The sequence below is a fragment of the Bombus terrestris genome, chromosome 2, assembly GCF_910591885.1.
Source record: "Bombus terrestris chromosome 2, iyBomTerr1.2, whole genome shotgun sequence".
NCBI classification, from domain to species: Eukaryota; Metazoa; Arthropoda; class Insecta; order Hymenoptera; family Apidae; genus Bombus; species Bombus terrestris.
In genome coordinates, this window is record NC_063270.1 from 7799657 (window position 1) to 7821614 (window position 21958).

Here is a 21958-nt window from a genome sequence, read left to right on the forward strand (position 1 = left end):
AAAGCAAAATGATAAAATTGATGATAAAATTTGTCATCTTATTTTCTTATGCGACGAAATATAGATCAATGTACTACGTGCATATGTATATCTAGAAATATAGTTTTTTCTTCTTTTTTCCTTTTATTTTTTTTTATACATGGGGATGTAACGTAAATCACATCAGAGACCAGGACACACACACCTCGGGCAGGATGGTGTCCCGGTCGGCATACTTCGCACCCGATGGACCGACGAGAGGAACACATGATGACCTTGGCGACAATGTATATTGGCAGAGTACCTAATGATTCATTTATGGCCTAACGGTCCTACCATAAAATGTTCTAGAAGCGTAGCAACGGTCACGTACGCCTACAGGGTAGTGGGGATAATGAGAGAACAGATGACCGAAAGTAAAAAGATTGTAGGGACTCATTCGGTAGTCTACCTAACGCTTAATAGGAGTTTCCTGGGACCATCTAGCAATATAGTCTATAATCTATCTAACGAAATGGAATGTTAGAAAACAGAATGTTTTTCATATATATATGTCGGAGATGAAAGAGCACCTACGGGAAAATTGGAGAAGTCTATTTTTCTCACGAACGACGCGGCCCGATGGCGACTTTCTCTTAAGGGCGGCTAGCACCCTTCCGCAACCATCAACATGGAAATTGACCAATTAACAGTAACTCCAATTTCCCTCACTTTCCGAATGAAGACTTTTCTCCACGAATCCGATGATCTCGTGCCCTTAGACACACCCATCATAGTTTTCCTCGACAGCGTCACCGTGATGGAGAGACACTCTTTCGTACGATTTTAACGACGATACAAGTAATTCTCCGGTACGTAGTGCTTGTTCTGTGGCGACCTGAATATAACTTAGACTTCCACGAAGTATACACGTTCGACATCCCGTTGACCGCGGATTCGTTACCGGACCCGAGGCCATTGTCATAGCGCCGCGAGTATCTAACATTGTGATTAATTACCAACGCTGTAATACCACTCACTTGTGCCAATAAACTCTACCATTGTTACACCGCATCGATGGCCAATATCAACGAAGATTCATCGAACACCTCCACCCCCAATCCTATCATCCAGCCGACATATATATTATGTTTGTGTGTGCGCGCGCGCGCGCGTGTGTGTGTGACATATAATCGAACGATCTTAATTCTCCATTAAATATTGTATAGACGTAAATAACGTACAACGTAGTTCTCAAGAATAATAATTCTCTGCAACAACTTATATATGTATTTATATGCGCATAAAAATATACATTACACATGTCGCAAAGTTGTAAGAACAAGAAAGATCGATGTATCTCTGGAAAAAAAAACTGTTTCTGCCATTTTCTGACATATTAATCAGAACGGAATGAAATAAAATTCTTAATAAAAAATAACGTAAAAAATACAAAATGATAAAAGTATTTTTTAAACATATTTTTATCCGTATACACGTACATGCGTATATATATCTGTATAAGATGGGAAAATCACAATTATCGAAAAATAAGTTGTTTGTTTGTTTCCTCTCTAACGTGAAAATATTGTTTGGGATTTGGAGTGGCCGTCTCGTTTATAACTCGGACAGCACATCTCCCTTTTTTGGGAAAGTCAAATTTTGGGAAAGGCAATTCGGACTTTCCCAAAAAAGGGAGATGTGCTGTCCGAATCATAAACAGACGGCCACTCCAAATCCCGAACAAATATAATGCTGAAAGATAATATACTATCGTAGTCGAAAGGAGATACCATGTGAAACAGGTAATAATTCGACTGGAATTACGGTAAAATTATGATGGCGTGTCTCGCGGCACAATGTAGCACCGTTATGAGGTAAATGTTCGCTATAAGATAGATATATACCAACATATATGCGTATACATGCATACATATATGCATACATACATACATACACACATACATACATAAATACATACATACATACATACATACATATATCACAAGGCAATCGCGTCACCTTTTTTATATTTAGGAAATCATCAACCATTAATAATCAAATTTTAGCCAACGATGTAACATTTTAGACGTAGTTGATACACGCAACTAACAAGTAAGCTAACAACTATCGCAAGCAGAACAAAGTAATTACGTTAAATCTCTAAATATTATTATTAAATAGTACCGCTAAACTGATAGTAGTAAATAGTATGTATGGTTTTATTAAAAATATGAACACACAAATATGAAAAGTTTGTAAAAATTAGTGTAAACATGAGTCTTGTTTAATAATAAAAATAGAATTTGAAATTGTATCTTCAAGCCTTTCGCGTATTACTGTAATTAACGGATCTTTCTCTTGCCAGTTATATCTGGTTATTCGTCGATCGATCATTATGGTACATTGATGTTTCGCATCGTAATTGTACTTATCAAATGGACGTTACTTTGCCTTCTAGTCTTTAAACGTGTTCAATATTGGCGAAATATATTCCGAAATATTTTCTGACAATTTCTGAATATTAAACTGTATCGAGCTACAAACGTTAGTTTATGCTGTTTATATTTGTATTTTCTTAATTTAAAGGTTAAAGATACTTGATAAATGAACTCATTAGTTATACTCAAAATGATAAAACAATAGGAAAAAGTAGGGGTACCATCGATGATAACAAAAGAGCGTATAGATTATGCAGGTATATCCATAAAATATACACTTGAAAAGATATATACTTACACGATATTTCATACATGCATGTAGTTTCATTTACCTTATATAAATACCTTTAAATTACCTTGTTCGAAAGTATTATCGTACTTGAGGTTTTCTTGGAATTGGCTATTCTGCTTTATTAGATAGAATATTTTTCAACACAACGATCTAAATAATTAATAAGATCCGTTCCATCTAGTTGGATTATATTTCAGTTTATTTTATGGAATTATGTATGTTCTTCTGTGCGCTCTTATCGTTGCAAGATTGAACGGGCAATTTATTATGCGATTAACTGCATAACGAAATATTAGCATCATCAATCAGACGCAGTTATCGACTTGTTCATTTTCATCGACTTAATTAAAAAAAAAAATACAATCAAATTTGCGCTAATTAGACGCATCGAAGAACTCGTATCTTTTTCTTTAATTAACCTCGATAATCGTGGATCTGTTTTTCATGAAATGTGAATTCTTTCTTCATGCAAACGCGCATATTTTATCGTATTTAATATTCTTCATTCCCGTTTTTTCCTACGATTGTGTTTTCTTTCTTGTGCAACTATGCAATAACTGTTTATGTTCTTACAAGAATCTTATGAGAATCCAACGTGACAATAAAGATGTTTAAAAGGTTTTTACAACATATACGGATAATAATAACATGTAGACGCTTGTAATATGTAAAAAATGGTCAATTGCCCGTTTCTTCGAAGGATGGGAATGATTAAATTCTGAGAAAAATGTCGAACGTGTAACTCTTTAACACGTTTTACGTAGTCTGCAGATCCACGTTGAACTTTTCATTCGAATCGCTGAGATTTTCAACGTATCTGTATTTATAAGCGTAAGAAGTAATAGCAAGATACATGCTCGCTTGGAGCTCAAACGGTGTGCGTAGGATGGAACGTGTCGAAAGAAGTTGTCGTAAAAAACGGAAGAGAGATTCGTATTTGCCTATTTGAATTTAATCGTTTCGTAGTAAAACTTTGGTTGTAAAAAAACCACCGCTTAAGCGTAATAAGAAAAATAACAGTCCCGTTCTTTCCGAAATTTTGTTACAAATTGTAATTGTACAACTTTCGAACGTTGTGCATTTTTCTTACCGACATGACGAGCTTTTCTGCAACCGGCGCAAATTCTAAGCAACCTGCTCGTACTTGACTTTATTAATGTTGCTTGCTAAGCAACAGGCTAAGAAGACCCCTATAAGCGGAAAGAATGCTACGCCGACTGCTATTCCAGCGACCAAGCCGATGTTGCCGTTTATCAGTCGTAACACACGAGTGTAGCAGCCCTGAAAATTTTCATTTGAATTATTGTAACTTTTTGCTCCGAACAACTCATCGTTCCTATGATTAGTTTGAAATTATAAGAAACGTGCCTGAATCCTTGTACGTATGCATAAATTACGTACTACATATCTGACGGAATGTTTCGTTATAGAATAATATAATATGCGCGAGTGTAGATGCGCTACTTTTGCACTCTTTTACTTTGTCCGACAATGTAAGATGAGTGATAAGAAACAAAGTATATTCGTAAATATCTTTGTTACAACAAGGTTGTGTTGTTCGAAGAGGCACGCGTGACGTACGAACAAAATCTTTCTCAACGTAATTTGTATTTCTAAATCGTTATTTCTAGATTCTTTATATAACTTTCGCTAATTACTATATCGCTTTCGTTTTTATCTTACCTGGGTGTAAATGTCGTTTACGTCATTAACGTTACACTCATATTCTGCCACTTTGCAGCAAGACAGTGGAATTTGCATCGGTGGAAATATATCGGCCCAATCTGTGAAACCTCTGTTACCGCAGCAATGCAACTAAAATCAGAGTCCACCACTTATGCAACGATTCAGTCTGTTTATAGTGAAGCCGGCAATATGGATCATCGAGGTGCAGACGAATTGTTCATCGTTCAATTTCTTGGTGTCGGTTCCTGTTTCCTGTTGCCGCGTCTAAAGGAACTTACACCTACGAGGCTTTCATTGTCCAAATATCGTTTATTTCGTTCGGTTCAGCTCTGAATAGCACGAGGATAAAACGAGCGCTGTACCTTTAGCGATCCATGTTGCCGCCCACACGAGTCTCTTAGTAAGTGCACTCTTTTATACGCATAATTTTCTTTATTTTGCTATACCAATCTCTTGGCGGCTGTTTCGGTGTTTCGTATGGCTCCCACGTTTCTCATATATTAGTAAGGGATTTTACTACTCGAAATATCTCCGTTGCTTTTAATGGTTAAGGAAAAGTACGCTAGCTACCATTGCTAAGTAGTACGTAATATTAAAATTATAGAATTTGCTCTTCAGAAGAAGTGATATACGTTTTAGGTTTGATTTGATTGAACGGATGTTACATTAGCTTCTATTAGTTGTATCAGTGCCACAGATAGCTGTGTACTTAAACACCTCTGGCAATACAAATAGTAGGTAATTACCGTTTTTTACGATGTCTTTTTGTAAAAATATCTATTATATAAAATAATATATCACATAATGAAATTAAGTAGGTAATTTAAGTATCGATGAATGTAAATTACGTAGAGTAAGAGAGCAATATTGAATAAAATAATTTAAAAGAATTAAACAAAAATAATTTGTTCTGTAGTTGTTTTGCATTTGTAAATAGTAAATATACGTTCGCTTACTGTGGACTGCATAGTGTCGATGTGGATGGTCTTGGTCTCGTCGTGCCTATAGGCAGACATTGTTTGATTGAGATCGTGGTCGAATTTTTCATTTAAATTGGTACGGTAAGCATAAATCGATGCACCAGCCGCAAGTTCCAGTAATGCAACGATAGCTAAGAATGCACCGTACTGCAAACAAAATCTTTAGTAAATAGCTTGTAAAGTGAAATTCCATTCTGTAAGGCTAATGATATGATTAATTATAGATTTAACAAGTCAACGTATTTAAGGACAACGGATTTTCTAATCGAATCGATGATACGCGTTTGGTAGAAATCAAAAAATTTATCCACACGGTTTGAAATGCAAGTAGTGGCACAACTTGTGGAGGTGAAGGTGACAGAGATTTCCCGTAAATAACAAAGTAGCAAGTAAGTATAATTCGCTTACCAGGAATAAGAGGGCTGGATGGCCACGAGTTGTGCAACAGCAAGCGAGCGTCGCTGTCAAAGTTAAAATACCGCCCAGACAAGCCAATGCCAATAAAGCTGCCCTGCTGTTCTCGGGACTTACGTCCATGTAATCGTGAAGTTGAATTCGCATCCAAATTCCGATGCACAGTAGCAATATGCCAAATACCTAAGTGATGTACACAAATGATTTACATAAATTTTACTTATGTGTACTATCAAACCAAATGGAAAAAGATGGCATCTTGTCCAGTCGAGTTGTAATTCAAATTATCTATCTTTCTCTAAAGTAACTATTACAGTAATTAATTATTGGAACGTCAAATAATACAATTATTACTGGTACAACGTACAAATATTTTATTTTTTACATATATAGTAACTGATATTTTTAGTAAAATAATGAGTTTTACTTAATTTAGCTTAATTCGAACATATGTTATACAATTAATGATTTGTCAGGGAAAAAGCTTACGATAAGGTTGAAGATAACGTTCATCTACGTAAGAACAGGATGTTGATAGCACGAATAACGTATACACACCGATAACAAACCAAATGATATCTCGCTGGTGCGAAGCAATAAATTTTGTTCATTTTTCCAACTAAATAACAAATATTCAACAATATTAAGTTTAACCAAGTAAGCAAATTCTATACTAAAATGCCAACTTGATCGTGTAACTAAACTCGTTGAATACACTCTTGTCTTGTTACGCTAATAAAACGTAATTTTATCTTTAACAGCTCCGATACTTTCAGTCGTTGTCAAACAATTTCAAACTATCGCAAAGTATCTTTGCCTATTAATTTTCAATGTTTATTGATAATTTCTCATCAATTTGTTCCAGATCTCCACGAAACATCGGTAAACTCTCTTTGAAATGTTCTTGTTCGCAGAAAAATCACCATGATTGCCCTAATGATTCGAACAACTGTAAAACTGTTGCATCATCTTTCGAACTTACTTTCTATGTCCTTTCTACGTAATAATAACGAACGATAAAAGAATGGAATAAGGATAAGTTGAATGGGGAAAGACGTTCGAATAACGCTGTGACATCGAAACGATAATATATTGTGCAACAGTTGGGTGAAAGGTATTCCAAGGTTTTCTCGAGTCTACGTGTCAAGGGTGGATTACAGCAAAAGAAACAGCCTCTTACCCACAAAACACAGTTGAACAGCATCAGCAAGCCTTTCATGCAAGCCATCGTGGCCACTGTTTCCCAATCCTTCGTCATGTTGATCGATTTTGAAATTATTTTCTATTCTCGTAGTCGAATTCGTGTCCTACGATTCAATTTTCGGAGTGTACTACGCACTACACTCTCGAAACAAGTGAGAAGTCGATCGATTTGCAGCAGGGTTGCACGAGTTTACGTGTTTGCGTGCGTGGCTAACCCCACCAACCGTGCATGCGCTCTGTGGCATCCGTCCGTCCTGTTTTAACAGCTTCTACCAATAAAACAGAACGCGATTTCCGTGTTAAAATTATTTTAGAATAGATAAAATTTTAATTATACGTAGTTCCTTCGAAACGCGATGCGGGTTACTGTTCGAAAGTTTGCGATCATGTATTAGATGAGAATGAATTTACACTTTCTAATGGAAGATTACGCAGCTAAATGTAGATCGTTTGAGATTACGAATCTGTAAATAAAATCAATTTTATCAAAATTAATGTTGCACGCGTATGTAGTTTTCTTGTTAGCGAATAGATGATTTAATATTAAAAAGAAAAATTCACCTTTGACTTGTCCAATACCCTATTATCTATAGTTTGATTGACTAATGAAACAGAAACAGGAATAAAACTAATCATCTCTGAATGAATAATAGACCAGAATGTCGTATGTTTTCCATCTTTTCGTCATTAAGAACTCTCATCGATAGAAAAAGTAGTTGTTATTTAACCGTTCCAGAGAATCTTCTCGATCTTGAAATGTCATTGATTTTTCCCTCGGTGTTCGTTCTTCCCTGTATTATTCGTTATGGTTGTTGACCAAAGACTCCGTAACATCTGCCAATTTTTAAAATTAATCAATCGATTATAAAATGTTATCATTCTGAAACTATAACGAACACTAAATGTCACGTTAAACAGTGAATAAAATTCGTTGCACCTACACAAACCATCTTGGCTCAGAGTGTACTACGTTATTGTAACGAACAGTGTGAACTTGCGAGGAATACTCTTCAGAGCAACAACAATTTGTCTCTCGAAATATTTTCGCATGTTAGAGGCGATCCATTTTTGACAAAGGATCGGTTAGTTTAGTGCTATTTAACTTTGGAACAATTTACAATGAAAAATTTGAAAAATTTGAAAAAAAAATTTGGCCCAGCAGTGCACCGCCCCTGTTATTTCCTATCAAAAATCCACGTCCATATCGGACGATTCTCCGATATACCACTGTATCACCTTGAGACAAATGGTTTCATCTTCGCGGTATCCAATCACGGCGGCAACACTTTTTCTAAAATATTAACGAACAACGAACTCTTCGTAGTTGGTTCCGATTGTTCACCTCGAACTTGCACTTGGAACATACTTTACGTATTTTATCTCTACATATATGTATATCGCTGTTTCAATTTTTTTGTTTCAATAAATTTTTGCGATTCTTACGTGCATTTAGCTCTACTCAGTTTCATTATAGTCAGTTTCACAATAGTCCTTTCAAATATAAGATTAATATAAATAAGACTAAACGTCTAGATAAACTCGAAATATCCGTATGTCTGATACACAAATAACGGTATAAGAGAGTCTGTCAGTCTTGAAAGAAACGCGTATCGCTAAAGATCCTATAAATTATCACGTTCTCTACCTCTTCAGCTATTTCATAAGTATCGCCTTTTGTAAGTGGCGCGAGTAAGCTCTCCTATAACTAACTGAATATCTAACTTATCGCATCCAGAAGTATGTGATTTCCTACCAGTTACAGACCGTTTTATTACACGTCATATCCACGAACGCTAACTCTGTTGCGTGAGATTGCCTCCCTCTGCACCTGTTTGCCCCTTACCGCAACCGGCCTCCATGTATAATGCAAACAATAATTGTCATCGTCGAATCAACCAGCAGTGCAAGAAACCAGTAGCGAAATCAACAACCCTGTCCGCAAGTGTAACGCATATGATTTATTAAACTGCTCGTGTGTACAAGATAAAATTTCATACGGATTCAAACGTGTGCAAACGGCCAGTTGTCTTCGACGCGACGTAGCAATGTTTTGAACTGAACGAATATCCTTCCGTTGAACTTTATTAAACTCTATTTCGTTCGTACGAAGTACGCAGTCTCTTGATATCATGCCGAAACGAATGACGCCGGAGAAAGTGATCGACATCATTTGGTTTAGCGTAGCTTTGACTTTCTGTTGGCCGCTTCCTATCAATAGCAGTGGAACGCGAATTCTGGTTCACAAAATTTTGCAGATCAGTAGCGTTATTAGCGCTTGCATGCTTCTCCTGCCTCTGCTATATTCGATTTATCTGCACCTAGACGATATAATCATTGTTTCCGAATGTATCTGCCTATTTTTAGGTGTGAGTCAAGCTGTAGTTCAGTCTATTATCTGCTTGATCAATCATGATTCTCTGCAAGTAAGTTTTTATTCGCTTCTACCTTACGTTTGATTGAAAAAGATACGCGCTTTAACAATGGGTTACAGCACGTAGTCGAGGAAATGATAATCTGTGTTAAACAAGCGCGAGAATACGAAAGGGATATTTTTTCCAAGCATATCGCGCGATGCAGCGTCTTTTATGCAAGTTCTATTATGTGCATATACCTGGCTGCGACTGCTTTTTCGATAGGACCTGCAATCTTGCCGCTATCCTTCCCAAGCGAAGCGGAATACCCATTTCGCGTTAATTATACGCCAGTGTACGTTATCATATACATGCAGCAGTCTATCCTCAGCTATCAATGCGTTGCACATATATGCCTAAGCATGTTTGGATCGCTTCTGTTTTGGTTCACCGCCGCGAGATTCCAGTGTTTGGCCATGGAATTAAAAAAGACGTCAGACGTTAGTACGCTGATCGTTTGCGTCGAGAAACAATTACATTTGAGAAGGTAAGAGTGAGGTTTTACGACGCGTGGATGAAACGGAGCGTTCATGTTTATCGCGAGTTCTTTTTTTTCTAGATACGCAAAAGAAGTGGTGAATAATTTTCGCTTCATAGTGCTTTATGCTATAGGAGTAAGCACGTCTGCTCTAACTTTATGTGGCATTATATTGCTCGTGGTAAGTGAAGCTTGTAATATTTTGTGCGACGAATTCACTAAATAGCTTACGTCTAGGATGTACCGCCGATGGTGAAAATACAGTTCGTAACTGTATGCTTCACTGTACTTACGGAGATTTATGTATACGCGTGGTCAGCCGATTACATGAAAGATATGGTAAACCAGGTTTTATTGTTTAGGTGTAAGGAAAGAGGTAGTAATATGACCACTTTTATTGATGAAACCCTGATTATGTTTATGAAACGTTTCAATGTGCAAAAAGATATTTAACAGGCGAATATTGCTTTCATAATTGCTAGCGATTGACGATGCAGACGTTGAAAAGGTAAAAGAACAACAACGTGTTGTAAATTATTGTTGTTGCCGCGACGAGATGTTGTATGTGATTTCAGAAATAATTGCCTGTTTCGTTTCGTTTCTCTCATTTCATATTACTACCTTTTTCCGTGTATAATCGATAAGTTATGCTTCTTTAAGTACCACTAATCCTTCCTATGCCTTAGAGCATAAATGTCTCACGGAGTGCATACGACATAATATGGTACAAGCAGAAGTTAGAAATGCAAAAAAATCTATTGACTGTGCTGGAATGTCAGGAACCAATAACTCTCTCTGTGAGTTGTATAATACCAGAGCTTTCTTTGCGTTATTTTTGTTCGGTAAGGACCAAATATCGATTGGAAGGAATTGCAGCAATTTCAAGCTAGCTTCATTTTGTACATATTATTAGTTATACATACGTATTATTCCAATTTATAAAAGAAAAAAAAAAAAGGAAGAATGACGATCTTCTACTTAGTAGCAAGTTCTAAAACGCAGTTTTCGTGATTTCGGGGTAATGGAAAAATATAAAATAGTTATATAAAGTCATATAAATTACCCATTATAAATAACAGACATCATAGATTATAAAATTATAAATCCATATCATGAAATAACATAAAGCAACGTATAACTTTGTAATGTACTACTGAAACTAAACACCCAGACATATTTGAAAAATTAAAGTTATAACATCTGCTAAGCTGATAGTTTTTCAACATAAATAGATTGTTACTTTTTCGTAGGGAATGCCAAAATGGTTCGATTAATGTATGGCAAAATGTATGGTTTTATCTAAAGAAATTAAGTTGTTCTTGCACCTTACTCGACTTACAAAAACATTTTTTCCACCATATGATGTCTCGCTTTAAACCAGACAACGGTTGTTAAAACATTTTGTTGGTAACTTTAATCCCTCGCGCAGTATCGTGCCATTTTCACTTAAACAAAGCACAAGCAAGTGTACATACTATATACATATACACAAGCAGCACCCCAAAAATACAGCTATCTCTGTATTTTCTTCCTGTAACTATCCAAATCGAGTAAGGTATGCCTTAAAATTGAGAAAAAGAATGAAACTGACGTGCAAATAAAAAGAGAAAGGAGCGAATGTACGTAAAAGTGAAAAATAATCCTTTTTTCAACATATAAATTTCAACCTTTTGCAGTCAATATGGAGTCGGTGTCGATTGTAACGCAAATAATTTACGCAAATTTTCAGTTACACGATAATTTATTTAATACAGTGAAATATTCTTAGAAATTGTCGAATATTCCTAAAGGTTCTTAAGACGACTGATTCTGAAGTACAGAAAGATAACTGAAACACCAATTTATCCACACATTTAGGGACAGCACGCATTGCCGATCAATTGCTGACGATTACTGGAGTCGTTGAAGTATACGAGCGCGTACGCAATTGGTCGTGGTAATCAGCGAGTCTTTGATGATCACGGAAACACGAGCAACGCACAAACGGTCGGTAGGCCACGATGACTAATATTAGACTGATATTTTGTAAAGGATTATTTTTCTCTACCTAGTGGTATCTCTTCCCTTCTCTCTTTTTTCACTTCTTTTTTCTTGTTCTCTTTTCTTTTCTTTTTTTTTATTTAACATCTTTTAGTTTCTTAGCTTTATTTTTGTAAAGATATGGATTACTTTCTAAAAAAAAAAAAACTATTAGGGGACCACCAGAGAAACGTATTCTATATATCACTCTTTTTTTTACATCCTTTCTACCTGCTTAGGGATGAAATTTCTGAGAACAGACTTTTACAGATTTTTAAATGACATCTGTATGTTAAAGAGGAACGTTGTAAGTGAAAAAAGTATAGTCCTATAAATGACATCTGTTGAGTAAGACAAAATTTTGAATTACGCCTCCATATATTTGTATAGATACCGTTTCTAAGCTATACTTAAGTCGGAATCTCATTCGACCTAAGAGACATCGAAGAGTCCGTAAAAACACATTTCACCTCGTTCCATTTCCTTAGGACATGATTTTGAAACAATCGCTTTTTAGTGAGACGGTTTATGTTGTGGAAGAAGCATATCCTCCAGATTTTATGTTTCTATGTTGAGGAATTTAAGCTGTGCATTGATGAGTTAGTCAGAACATTGTGTGTGCATGTGTATAGGTTTTTCTCTTAATCAAATTGTCATAAAACGAAGATATAGCTGCAATCTCTTTAATTGTTACAAATGAATGAATTAAGAATAACATTATGATTAATAAGTTGATAATATTTCAGTATCTATCCAATACTTTCTCCATCTTCACCACTTTACGTATCGTGATCGAAGATAATGCAGAATAGATACGAATAAAAGAATATGGACATTGTTTTAATTATATATTATGGAACGATGCTTTCATTGTGGTAGTCGCGATTAAAATCCCAATTGCAAACTAAGCTCTGTAACCACCAAATTATTATAGGAAACAGGTTTATATCGAACTACAATTTTTTTTAAATATAATGCTACAATAAGATACGTTGTTGGAATATATTTCTGGCTCTTGCAACAGCTACGTCATTTGTAATTACCCGTTTTATGATAATTATTCTGTCAACCAATAGCTTTTCTTTTGTCTGTAGTATCAGGTTAGTTCATAGGCCTGTGCGTATTTATATCTAAAGGGTGGCGGGGGGAGAAGATGAAACCAAGATTTTGTTCAATCTACGATGTATTTGCCACTGTATACACTTTCTAGTTCTAATTTGTGATTCTTAATTTCATGTTTGTAAATATGCGCCCGAACCTGCAGACTGACTAGATACTTTTGTCACTAATGCAATATAATATAATATGAGTCGTTCCTACAATCGAATCCTTCGTTTACTTAGATAATCTTTTATTATTATTGTTGTTATTGTTGATAATAGATATTAAGAAAAGATATAAATATCGATGAAAAAATCGATCGAAAGTCTAAAATAAACTTTGCACAAGAATTTGTTTCGATGCTCTGTTTTCAAGAAAAATAACATTGCACACTCGATAAATGCAAATGCGCTTAACCAAAGTTTAGTTTATTAGTATTATTCCTATTCAACGTTGCGTGCATCATCAAGATTGAAGGAATATTACTTAAAAGAGGTTTCTATCGGCAGTCGAAAGATGAAAAACACAGAATTCTCGGAGGATGGAATGTGGTAACTTTATTTCTGTAGAAAAGTTGCATGTTTACCCGGTGCGGATAGCATTTGCGATACGAATCGTATTTTGATGTATAAATGGGCATGAAAACTAATAAACGCATCGGCAAGATTAATAAAACTAATAGACTCTGAAATAATGTTACACCGGAATCGTTGTATGTAACATGCTTGGTCGAATGAAATTTTCCATCTTTTCGTCATTAAGAACTCTCTACTCATTGATAGAAAAAACACAAAGCAGATATGAAACTGATTTGATAACTGTATTAGTGACGAGTTATAACATAATGATTTGTATACGAGACAAATATAATTTATTTTCCATCATACATTTACGAGGAATATGATTGATAAAATTATGATTTTGATTTGAAAAGTTTGATACAAAAAGGATGTATTCTAATAGAGCGGAACGATGTTATACAGATAATTTTACGTGCATTTATTGTTGAAACGTTTGTCAACGTTATTGTTGAAACGTAAAATCAAATCCATCGCGTCGTGAAAATTTGTCTTCTAATTTATTTTCGTGGTTCATTGTAATGATGCGGCGAATTGGAGGGGCTGATGTTTTTAGTGTAATTTAATAATACACTAGGCCAAACAACTTCGTTATCACCTATAACTGGTTGTTGTTTAACCGTTCTGTATGATCTTCTCGTTCTTCGAACGTCAAGAAACTTCTTGGTTCCTTCCTCGGGCTGCGTTTCCTTCGTGTTGTTTTCATCTTGGCCCACGCACCTTAATTGCGTTCGATTCTTCAAGTTCGTTTCCACGACGGTTTCTTCGTCCTGGATGTAATTATTATTCGTTTGCTCTTCGTTCTCGAAAATTGTCAAACCGTTTTCATTATTTAGCTGATTGGTAACTGTCACGGTGATGTTGTCTTCGTCTAAATCGAGCTTCGACAAATCCACGTTGAACCATGCGACAGAGTCAAGTTGCCTGTTGGCATCCTGATGAGAATTTCTTGGTGAATCCAAGGCATTTTCTTTATCGTCATTGACGAACGTATCTTCGAATAGTTGACTGGCGATAAATCCTGACACTGTATTAACGTGCCATTCGATCAGCTCCTCGCTGCTAACAGAAATCCCATCTTCTTCTCCGTTCGTGGTAACATTAACCTGTTTCTTGTCATTTTTAATGTCGCCAATCGTCTTGAAGTAAATACTATGATCGTATCTATAGGTTTCCAGGCAAGAGCTGTCCAAATTGCTGTTCGATTGATAGTTGAGAGTTGCGCAGCAATCGATTTTGGTTTCCTCCGGCCGAGATTTTCGTCGCGACTTTTTCAAGCTATGAAAACGCGGACTCCAAGAGCAATCGTCGATGATCAGCTTGTTGGAGGAAATACTCCAGCGTGGCTCCTGTCCTCCTTGCATAGTCATACGACCTCTTGATAGTCTTTGTGACCTCAACCGGTTGTAACCTCTTGCGTACGCAGCCCATCGCTCGATTCGTTGAAAAATATACTCGGTTTCTTCGTTCCACCATTCCGACAGGCCCTTTTGAATCGTTACACTAACATCCTCGGACATTATCACTGTTGCGGAGTACTTGAAACGATGGTAATCGCATGTATTACGCGCGACCGTCTTTATTAAAGCGGCAACCAAATGCCATACGACGAACGATGGATAACGAACGATAAATTTAGGTGAGGAGATAGGAAACGATTGGATTTTTGAAGAAACAACGGTTTGATTTATAGGGTACCTTCGAAGCACTAGAAATACCGAAGCCATCGAAGAGCTGTCATAATCCATGACCGTGACTTCGTACAAAGTTACGTGAAATTTTGTTTCTCGCTTCGTTGCCTGTGTGGCGTATACGAATTCCGCACATACTGTGGTCACAAGCTCCGTAGTAAGCGAAAAGATGTATGTATCTGTAAAGTTGATCGCGCCAACTGTCTTAGATAACAAGCATCGCTGGATTAACGTGGAGGTGATTCGTATAATAATTTTTATGAAACGACTATTCGCTGAATTTCACGTGTGAATAAAATTTGATATACGTATAATAATATTTAAAAGCTGTTATTGCCAACATTTTATATCGAATTTAAAAGTATCGCTATGTAAAAGTGAATAGAAGTTAAACAAACGTTTTTTCTTATACGTACGTAATTAGTCGCGTTGTTGCGTAGTATATCTGATTTGATTAACTGAATAAAATTACGTTAATATCGTGAATAATAAATAGTTTTTCGAATACATTGTTCAAATTCGGAAAAGTAATTATAGCAAATAGATGAAACTTGGTACCGTTATCGAAAGTAGTGGTCGTACCTTATTACACGTATATTTAACATGAGAAACAATCGCGTATGTAAACGATTTCACAAGGTAAGTGCGTTTAATATCACTTTGCATGTAATATCAGCAGTGATAATATTTCACGAAAAGATGTCGTCCATATACGTGTAAAGGCACCACACATCGCTTTGTTCAAGTCCTCGTGAATCTTGATATCGTTAACATTTATTTAATTACAATAATCCAATAGGACAGAATAGAAAAATGGAAAAATGGAAAATTGAAAATTGAAAACTCTTACGAATCTATAAAATTTACCGGAGGTACGCAATTAACAATATCGTAAAGCAAATTGAATCATCGTCTCGCAATTCATCGACTCGGTTATCAAGGGAAACGGATCTTCTTATGAATTGGTCAGCTACATTCAAAAGCACACGCATATATCTTTTTATTTGCACGCAATCGTGTTTCGTATCTTCGCATTCCTATACTATATTTTTATATACCTTCGCTTTATCGTGGATTAATGTGAATGATTGAAAATTCAATAAAACGAAAATTGTTGTACGTTATGCGGAAGCTCGTTAAAAGCGGCAAACGTAATGTACAGCGTTATTCACAGTTTCACTTAGTTACTAAGTTCGAGTTAAGGGCTAGATGAAACGACCTACACTGTTCAACAGAGAGAAAAGTCAAGATGGTAAAACGGTAATACGGTTATTCCAACTGCCAATCTTCGGATACCGCCGTGGAATATTGAACGTTCGACACAGGAGATGTCTACGCGGTCAAGAAAATTCTTTATCAAATCACAGATACGTGAATTAAAATTCAAATAGTCCCTCAACGTTGCCCCGGGATACCGAGGATGATGGAGTGGTTGTTGTATAAAAAGCCACGTGCAAACTCTTCCGCCGATTTTCGGACCTCTATCATACAGGTGAAGAACAGCTAATCTCGGCCCATCTGTCCTTGCGGTAACGTGAACTGTTAATCCTATGTGCTTGCGTTCAATAATATAATTTTGTTACGTGACAGTCGTTCGGAATATTAATCGTATTTAATCGTAACGTATCGTAATAATTTTGATTGAACATTTTAATCGATCGAACTCTAACGTTTTCTAGATATAAATATAACTTTTGCTCTAATTTGCATGATGCCGGTCATTTGGTTATTTTATGCCAAATATGAAACAGACACCGAACTTGCTACAAGAGTGGGTATAAAGTTTACTCAATTTGTTATATGTTTAATTAAAAATATTATATATAATAATATTGAATATCATATGGAAGTTGTATGTAAATAGCTTTATAAAGATTAATTCGGATACGAATAAAATAAATACATAATAATATAATAGGATAATACATAATAGGATAATAACCTTTTCCTAAAATGAATTTTAAATTAGTTGTAAATTCTTCTTCGATGTAATACACTGGCATGGGCACCGATGGATGTACGTGGCGGACGATCAATATATTCCATGCCACTTTGTCATTTTCTTTCAGCCCAAGTACATAAATGGTACACCGTCGATAGTATATGTTAGCAATTTTTTTTACAGACGTTGAAAACGTTAATACATGGTTCCAATTGAAAGTTGAATGTGTACGAGAGACCGTATGGTAGCCGTGACACGAAACGTGTTAATGTCATTTTAGAAAATATAGAAATACAGTCTAGAGATTGTATCTCTTTTTCTACGACAATCTTTGAACTTTTTTACTTCGCTTTAACGTAACATACGACTTGAAAGCTACACATATCGCGCCCTTACTTCGAAAGTGGCACGACTCAAAAATATCAAGTTTGTCAAAAATGTGAGAAATCACGAAGGGAACAAAGAAAAACAAAATCGATAATTTTCAACTTATTAAGTTACAAAGGTGTGATGAACTTCCTCATAGCGACAACTCGAAAAACACTTTTGTTTGAATTGTGTCAAGAACTATATAATATATAGAAAATATAATATAGAAAGTATAATATAGAAAATCTGCTTGTCGACCATGATGATTTCGTAGATTTCGTAAGTAAACGACAACAGTTTGACGATTATGGTCATATAAAATTCGGGAAAAGGGAACAATTCAAAGATTATGGTTATATGCAATTTGGCAAGAGGTACGATTAACTACCGATGATACTAATAATTTTGAGATGATAATTCCAATCGTGTGGCGTCGTTCCACTATCATCGTCGCAATACTAGATGAAATGTATTTTACATTGCAAATACGCATTCTGCCCTTTCTTCTGCCTTCTTCTTCTCATTGAGTTAATTGGGGAAAAAACACAATGAGTTAACATGTAGTATTATAATAACAAGCGTAATTACGTTTTAATTTTCTAATAATTACGTTCTTCTTCTCGTGTATTAATTATTAATCATGAGACAATGATAAGATGATGACAATGATTTTAATTAAAAAAATAATTTAATACCGCCGTCGTCGATGAAAGTCTTCGTAACATCTATCTACTTTTATCCTTTAAAATGATTCGATACACATTTTAGTTGTAGATAATATACCATTATTATTCTGAAAGTATAACGTACCTTAACTGCTCTTACACTAAATACAGTATAAAGATCGTTTCATTACTTCACGAATCATTTCGCTTTAGTGTGGAGATGCCTTATCGTCAAGGAGAAATTTATTGCGAGAAATGTTCACCATAATTTGTCCCCCAAATCACTTTTACATGTTAGCTAGCGACGATCCATTTTTGGCGTATGATCGGTTACCTTAGCGCCGTTCAATTCCCAAACAATTTGTGACAGATTTGGGTATTTATCGTTGGACTGCGTGTGGCTCCTGGTAAGAGGACTGTGACGAACGAATGACGCGGCACACACCTCAGCCATTTGCAATTGTATGGGTATTTGAACAATTTGGTCCAGCAGTGTACCGTCCCTGCTATTTCTTATAAAAAATCCAAGTCCTTGCCGGACGATTCTCCGATATATCACTATCCAATACCTTGAGACAAATGGTTTCATCTTTGCGCTACGCAATCACAGCGATGTGATTCTTCTTGTCGACGATCTTCTTGTCAAATGTCAATGAATAATAAGTTTTCCACTGTTAGATCCCATCTTTCCCCTTGAATTTCGACGTGAAAAATCATTTACATATCTTGTTTTTCACATATACGTATGTACATCGCTGTTCCCATCTTTTCATAAATCTCTGTTCACAATAGTCCTTTCAGGTTCAAACATAAGACTAAACGTCTGGCTAAACTCGAAATATCCGTATATGTGATACATAAATAACGGCGTAAGAGAGTCTGTCAGTCTTGGAAGAAACGCGTATCGCTAAAGATCCTATAAATTATCACGTTCTCTACCTTTCCAGTTATTTCATAAGTATCGCCTTTTGTAAGTGGCGCGAGTAAACTCTCCTATAACTAACTGAATATCTAACTTATCGTATCCAGAAGTATGTGATTTCCTACCAGTTCCAGACCGTTTTATTACACGTCATATCCACGAACGCTAACTCTGTTGCGTGAGATCGCCTCCCCCTGCACCTGTTTGCCCCTTACCGCAACCGGCCTCCATGTATAATGCAAACAATAATTGTCATCGTTGAATCAACCAGCAGTGCAAGAAACCAGCAACGAAATCAACAACCTTGTCCGCAAGTATAACGCCGAATATGATTTATTAAACTGTTCGTGTGTACAAGATAATTTCATACGGATTCAAAGGTGCACAAACGGCCAGTTGTTTTCGACGCGACGTAGCAATGTTTTGAACTGAACGAATATCCTTCCGTTGAATTTTATTAAACTCTATTTCGTTCGTATAAGGTACGCAGTCTCTTGAAATTATGCCGAAACGAACAACGCCGGAGAAAGCGATCGACATCGTTTGGTTTAGCGTAGCTTTGTCTTTCTGTTGGCCGCTTCCTATCAATAGCAGCGGAACGCGGACTTTGGTTCACAAAATTTTACAGATCAGTAGCGTTATTAGCGCTTGCATGCTGCTCCCGCCGCTGCTATATTCGATTTATCTGCATCTAGACGATATAATCATTGTTTCTGAATGTATCTGTCTGTTTATGATTGTAAGTCAAATTGTGGTTCAGACTGTTATATGTTTCATCAATCACGATTCCCTGCAAGTAAGTTTTTATTCACTTCCACTTTACGTTTGATTGAAAAAGATACGCGCTTTAACAACGGGTTACAGCACGTAGTCGAGGAAATGATAATCTGCGTTAAACAAGCGCGAGAATACGAAATGGAAATTTTTTCCAAGCATATCGCGCGATGCAGCGTCTTTTATGCAAGTTCTATGGTATGTATTTACTTGACCGCGACTGCCTTTTCGATAGGACCTGCAGCCTTGCCGCTATCCTTCCCAAGCGAAGCGGAATATCCATTTCGCGTTAATTATACGCCAGTGTACGTTATCATCTACACGCAACAGTCTATCCTCAGCTATCAATGCGCAGCACATATATGCTTAAGCATGTTTGGGTCGCTTCTGCTTTGGTTTACCGCCGCGAGATTCCAGTGTTTGGCCATGGAATTAAAAAAGACGTCAGACGTTAGTACGCTGATCGTTTGCGTTGAGAAACAATTACATTTGAGAAGGTAAGAGTGAGATTTTACAACGCGTGAACGAAACGAAGCATTCAGGTTTATCGCGAGTTCTTTTTTTCTAGATACGCAAAAGAAGTGGTGGATAATCTTCGTTTCATAGTGCTTTACGCTATAGCAGTAAGCACGTCTGCTCTAACTTTATGTGGCATTATATTGCTCGTGGTAAGTGAAGCTTGTAATATTTTGTGCGACGAATTCACTAAATAGTTTACATCTAGGATGTACCGCCAATGGTAAAAATACAGTTCGTAACTCTATGCCTCACTGTACTTACGGAGATTTATGTATACGCGTGGTCGGCCGATTACATGAAAGATATGGTAAACCAGGTTCTATTGTTTAGGTGTAAGGAAAGAGGTAGTAATATGACCACTTTTATTGATGAAATTCTGACTATATTTATGAAACGTTTCGATGTGCAAAAAGATATTTAACAGGCGAGTATTGCTTTCATAATTGCTAGCGATTGACGATGCAGACGTTAAAAAGGTAAATGAACAACGACGTGTTGTAAATTATAATTGCTTGCTGTCGTTGCAACGAGATATCGGACATAATTTCAGAAATAATAATCTGTTTCGTTTAATATTACAACCCGAATGTTCAACCCGTGGTAATAAGTAGGTAATAGTAGATTCATATTACCACCTCTTTTCTCGCGCAATCTATGAACAATGCTCCCTTAGATACAACTAATCCCTCGTATGTCATAGAGCATAAATGTTTCACGAAGCGCATATGACACGATATGGTATAAACAGACGTTGGAAGTGCAAAAAAATTTGTCGATCGTGCTGGTATATCAAGAGCCAGTAACTCTCTCTGTCAGTTGCATAATACCAGAACTTTCTTTGCGTTATTATTGTTCGGTAAGGACCACATATCGACTAGTACTTGTTGCAATAGAACAAATAAAGTTCTACAGCTAAATTTGACAAAAATTTTTCAAATAAATCAAATGCCATATTTGAAGTTGTTCAGTTACATGCAACGGTAAATGTGATTGCAATCTTTCAAATTGTTAATTTTACTTTTAAGACACTGTTCGCATTTTCGGTTGATCGCGATGCAGCCTCATTGCCAAAGTGTAAATGATATTCTGTCTAATGTTCTGTTTGCAAGATTATCAATATCACTTAACTATGAATATAGTGTCCATATAGATCCATATTATATATTTTTCTTTTATTCAAATTACCATAAAACGGGGATATAGCTGCAATCTCTTTAATTGTAATCAACGAATTAATCAGAGATGACATATGATTAACAAGCTGATAATATTTCAGTATCTGTCCAATACTTTCTCCATCTTCACTGCTTTGCGTGTGGTGATCGAAGATAATGCAGAATAAATGCGAATAAAAAAATATGGACACTATTTTAATCTTATATTACAAAACGATGCTTTCATCGTGGTAGTCGCGATTAAAATCACAATTGCAGAATGAGCTCTGTAACCACTACAGTATTATAGGAAACAAGTTCCTATCAAGCTGTGATTTATTTTTAATACGATAGTACAATA

The 21958-nt window shown here is 36.0% G+C and overlaps 6 protein-coding genes across 7 annotated transcripts in view; 4 read left to right on the plus strand and 2 right to left on the minus strand.

The window, feature by feature from the left end:
- LOC100642797 (radial spoke head 10 homolog B) overlaps positions 1-21958 on the plus strand; it is a 70826-nt gene that overhangs the window by 39500 nt on the left and 9368 nt on the right. The window lies entirely within an intron of this gene.
- On the minus strand, positions 1210-7165 carry LOC100651747 (tetraspanin-7). The gene is made up of 5 exons (XM_003393594.4): positions 6952-7165; positions 5766-5954; positions 5334-5504; positions 4375-4506; positions 1210-3972 (listed from the first exon to the last, which is right to left on the minus strand). The coding sequence occupies exons 1-5, from the start codon at positions 7027-7029 to the stop codon at positions 3817-3819; spliced, it is 726 nt and encodes a 241-aa protein (XP_003393642.1). The 5' UTR covers positions 7030-7165; the 3' UTR covers positions 1210-3816.
- On the plus strand, positions 8527-12875 carry LOC105666644. Its single transcript, XM_012318076.3, has 6 exons — positions 8527-9397; positions 9466-9872; positions 9945-10044; positions 10101-10202; positions 10550-10705; positions 12629-12875. The coding sequence occupies exons 1-6, from the start codon at positions 9104-9106 to the stop codon at positions 12692-12694; spliced, it is 1125 nt and encodes a 374-aa protein (XP_012173466.2). The 5' UTR covers positions 8527-9103; the 3' UTR covers positions 12695-12875.
- Positions 13515-15234, minus strand: LOC100651868. Its single transcript, XM_003393595.4, has one exon. It carries the CDS (start codon positions 15079-15081, stop codon positions 14062-14064), a length of 1020 nt encoding a protein of 339 aa, XP_003393643.2. The 5' UTR covers positions 15082-15234; the 3' UTR covers positions 13515-14061.
- Positions 16922-17955, plus strand: LOC110119869 (the record flags this gene model as incomplete). The annotated part of the gene is given in 2 exon segments (XM_020866516.2): positions 16922-17047; positions 17777-17955. Coding segments are annotated over 2 exon segments (297 nt in total), but the record flags the coding sequence as incomplete, so codon positions are not given.
- LOC105666645 lies at positions 17958-21785 on the plus strand. Its single transcript, XM_012318083.3, has 6 exons — positions 17958-19946; positions 20015-20421; positions 20493-20592; positions 20649-20750; positions 21144-21299; positions 21720-21785. Exons 1-6 carry the CDS (start codon positions 19653-19655, stop codon positions 21783-21785), a joined length of 1125 nt encoding a protein of 374 aa, XP_012173473.1. The 5' UTR covers positions 17958-19652.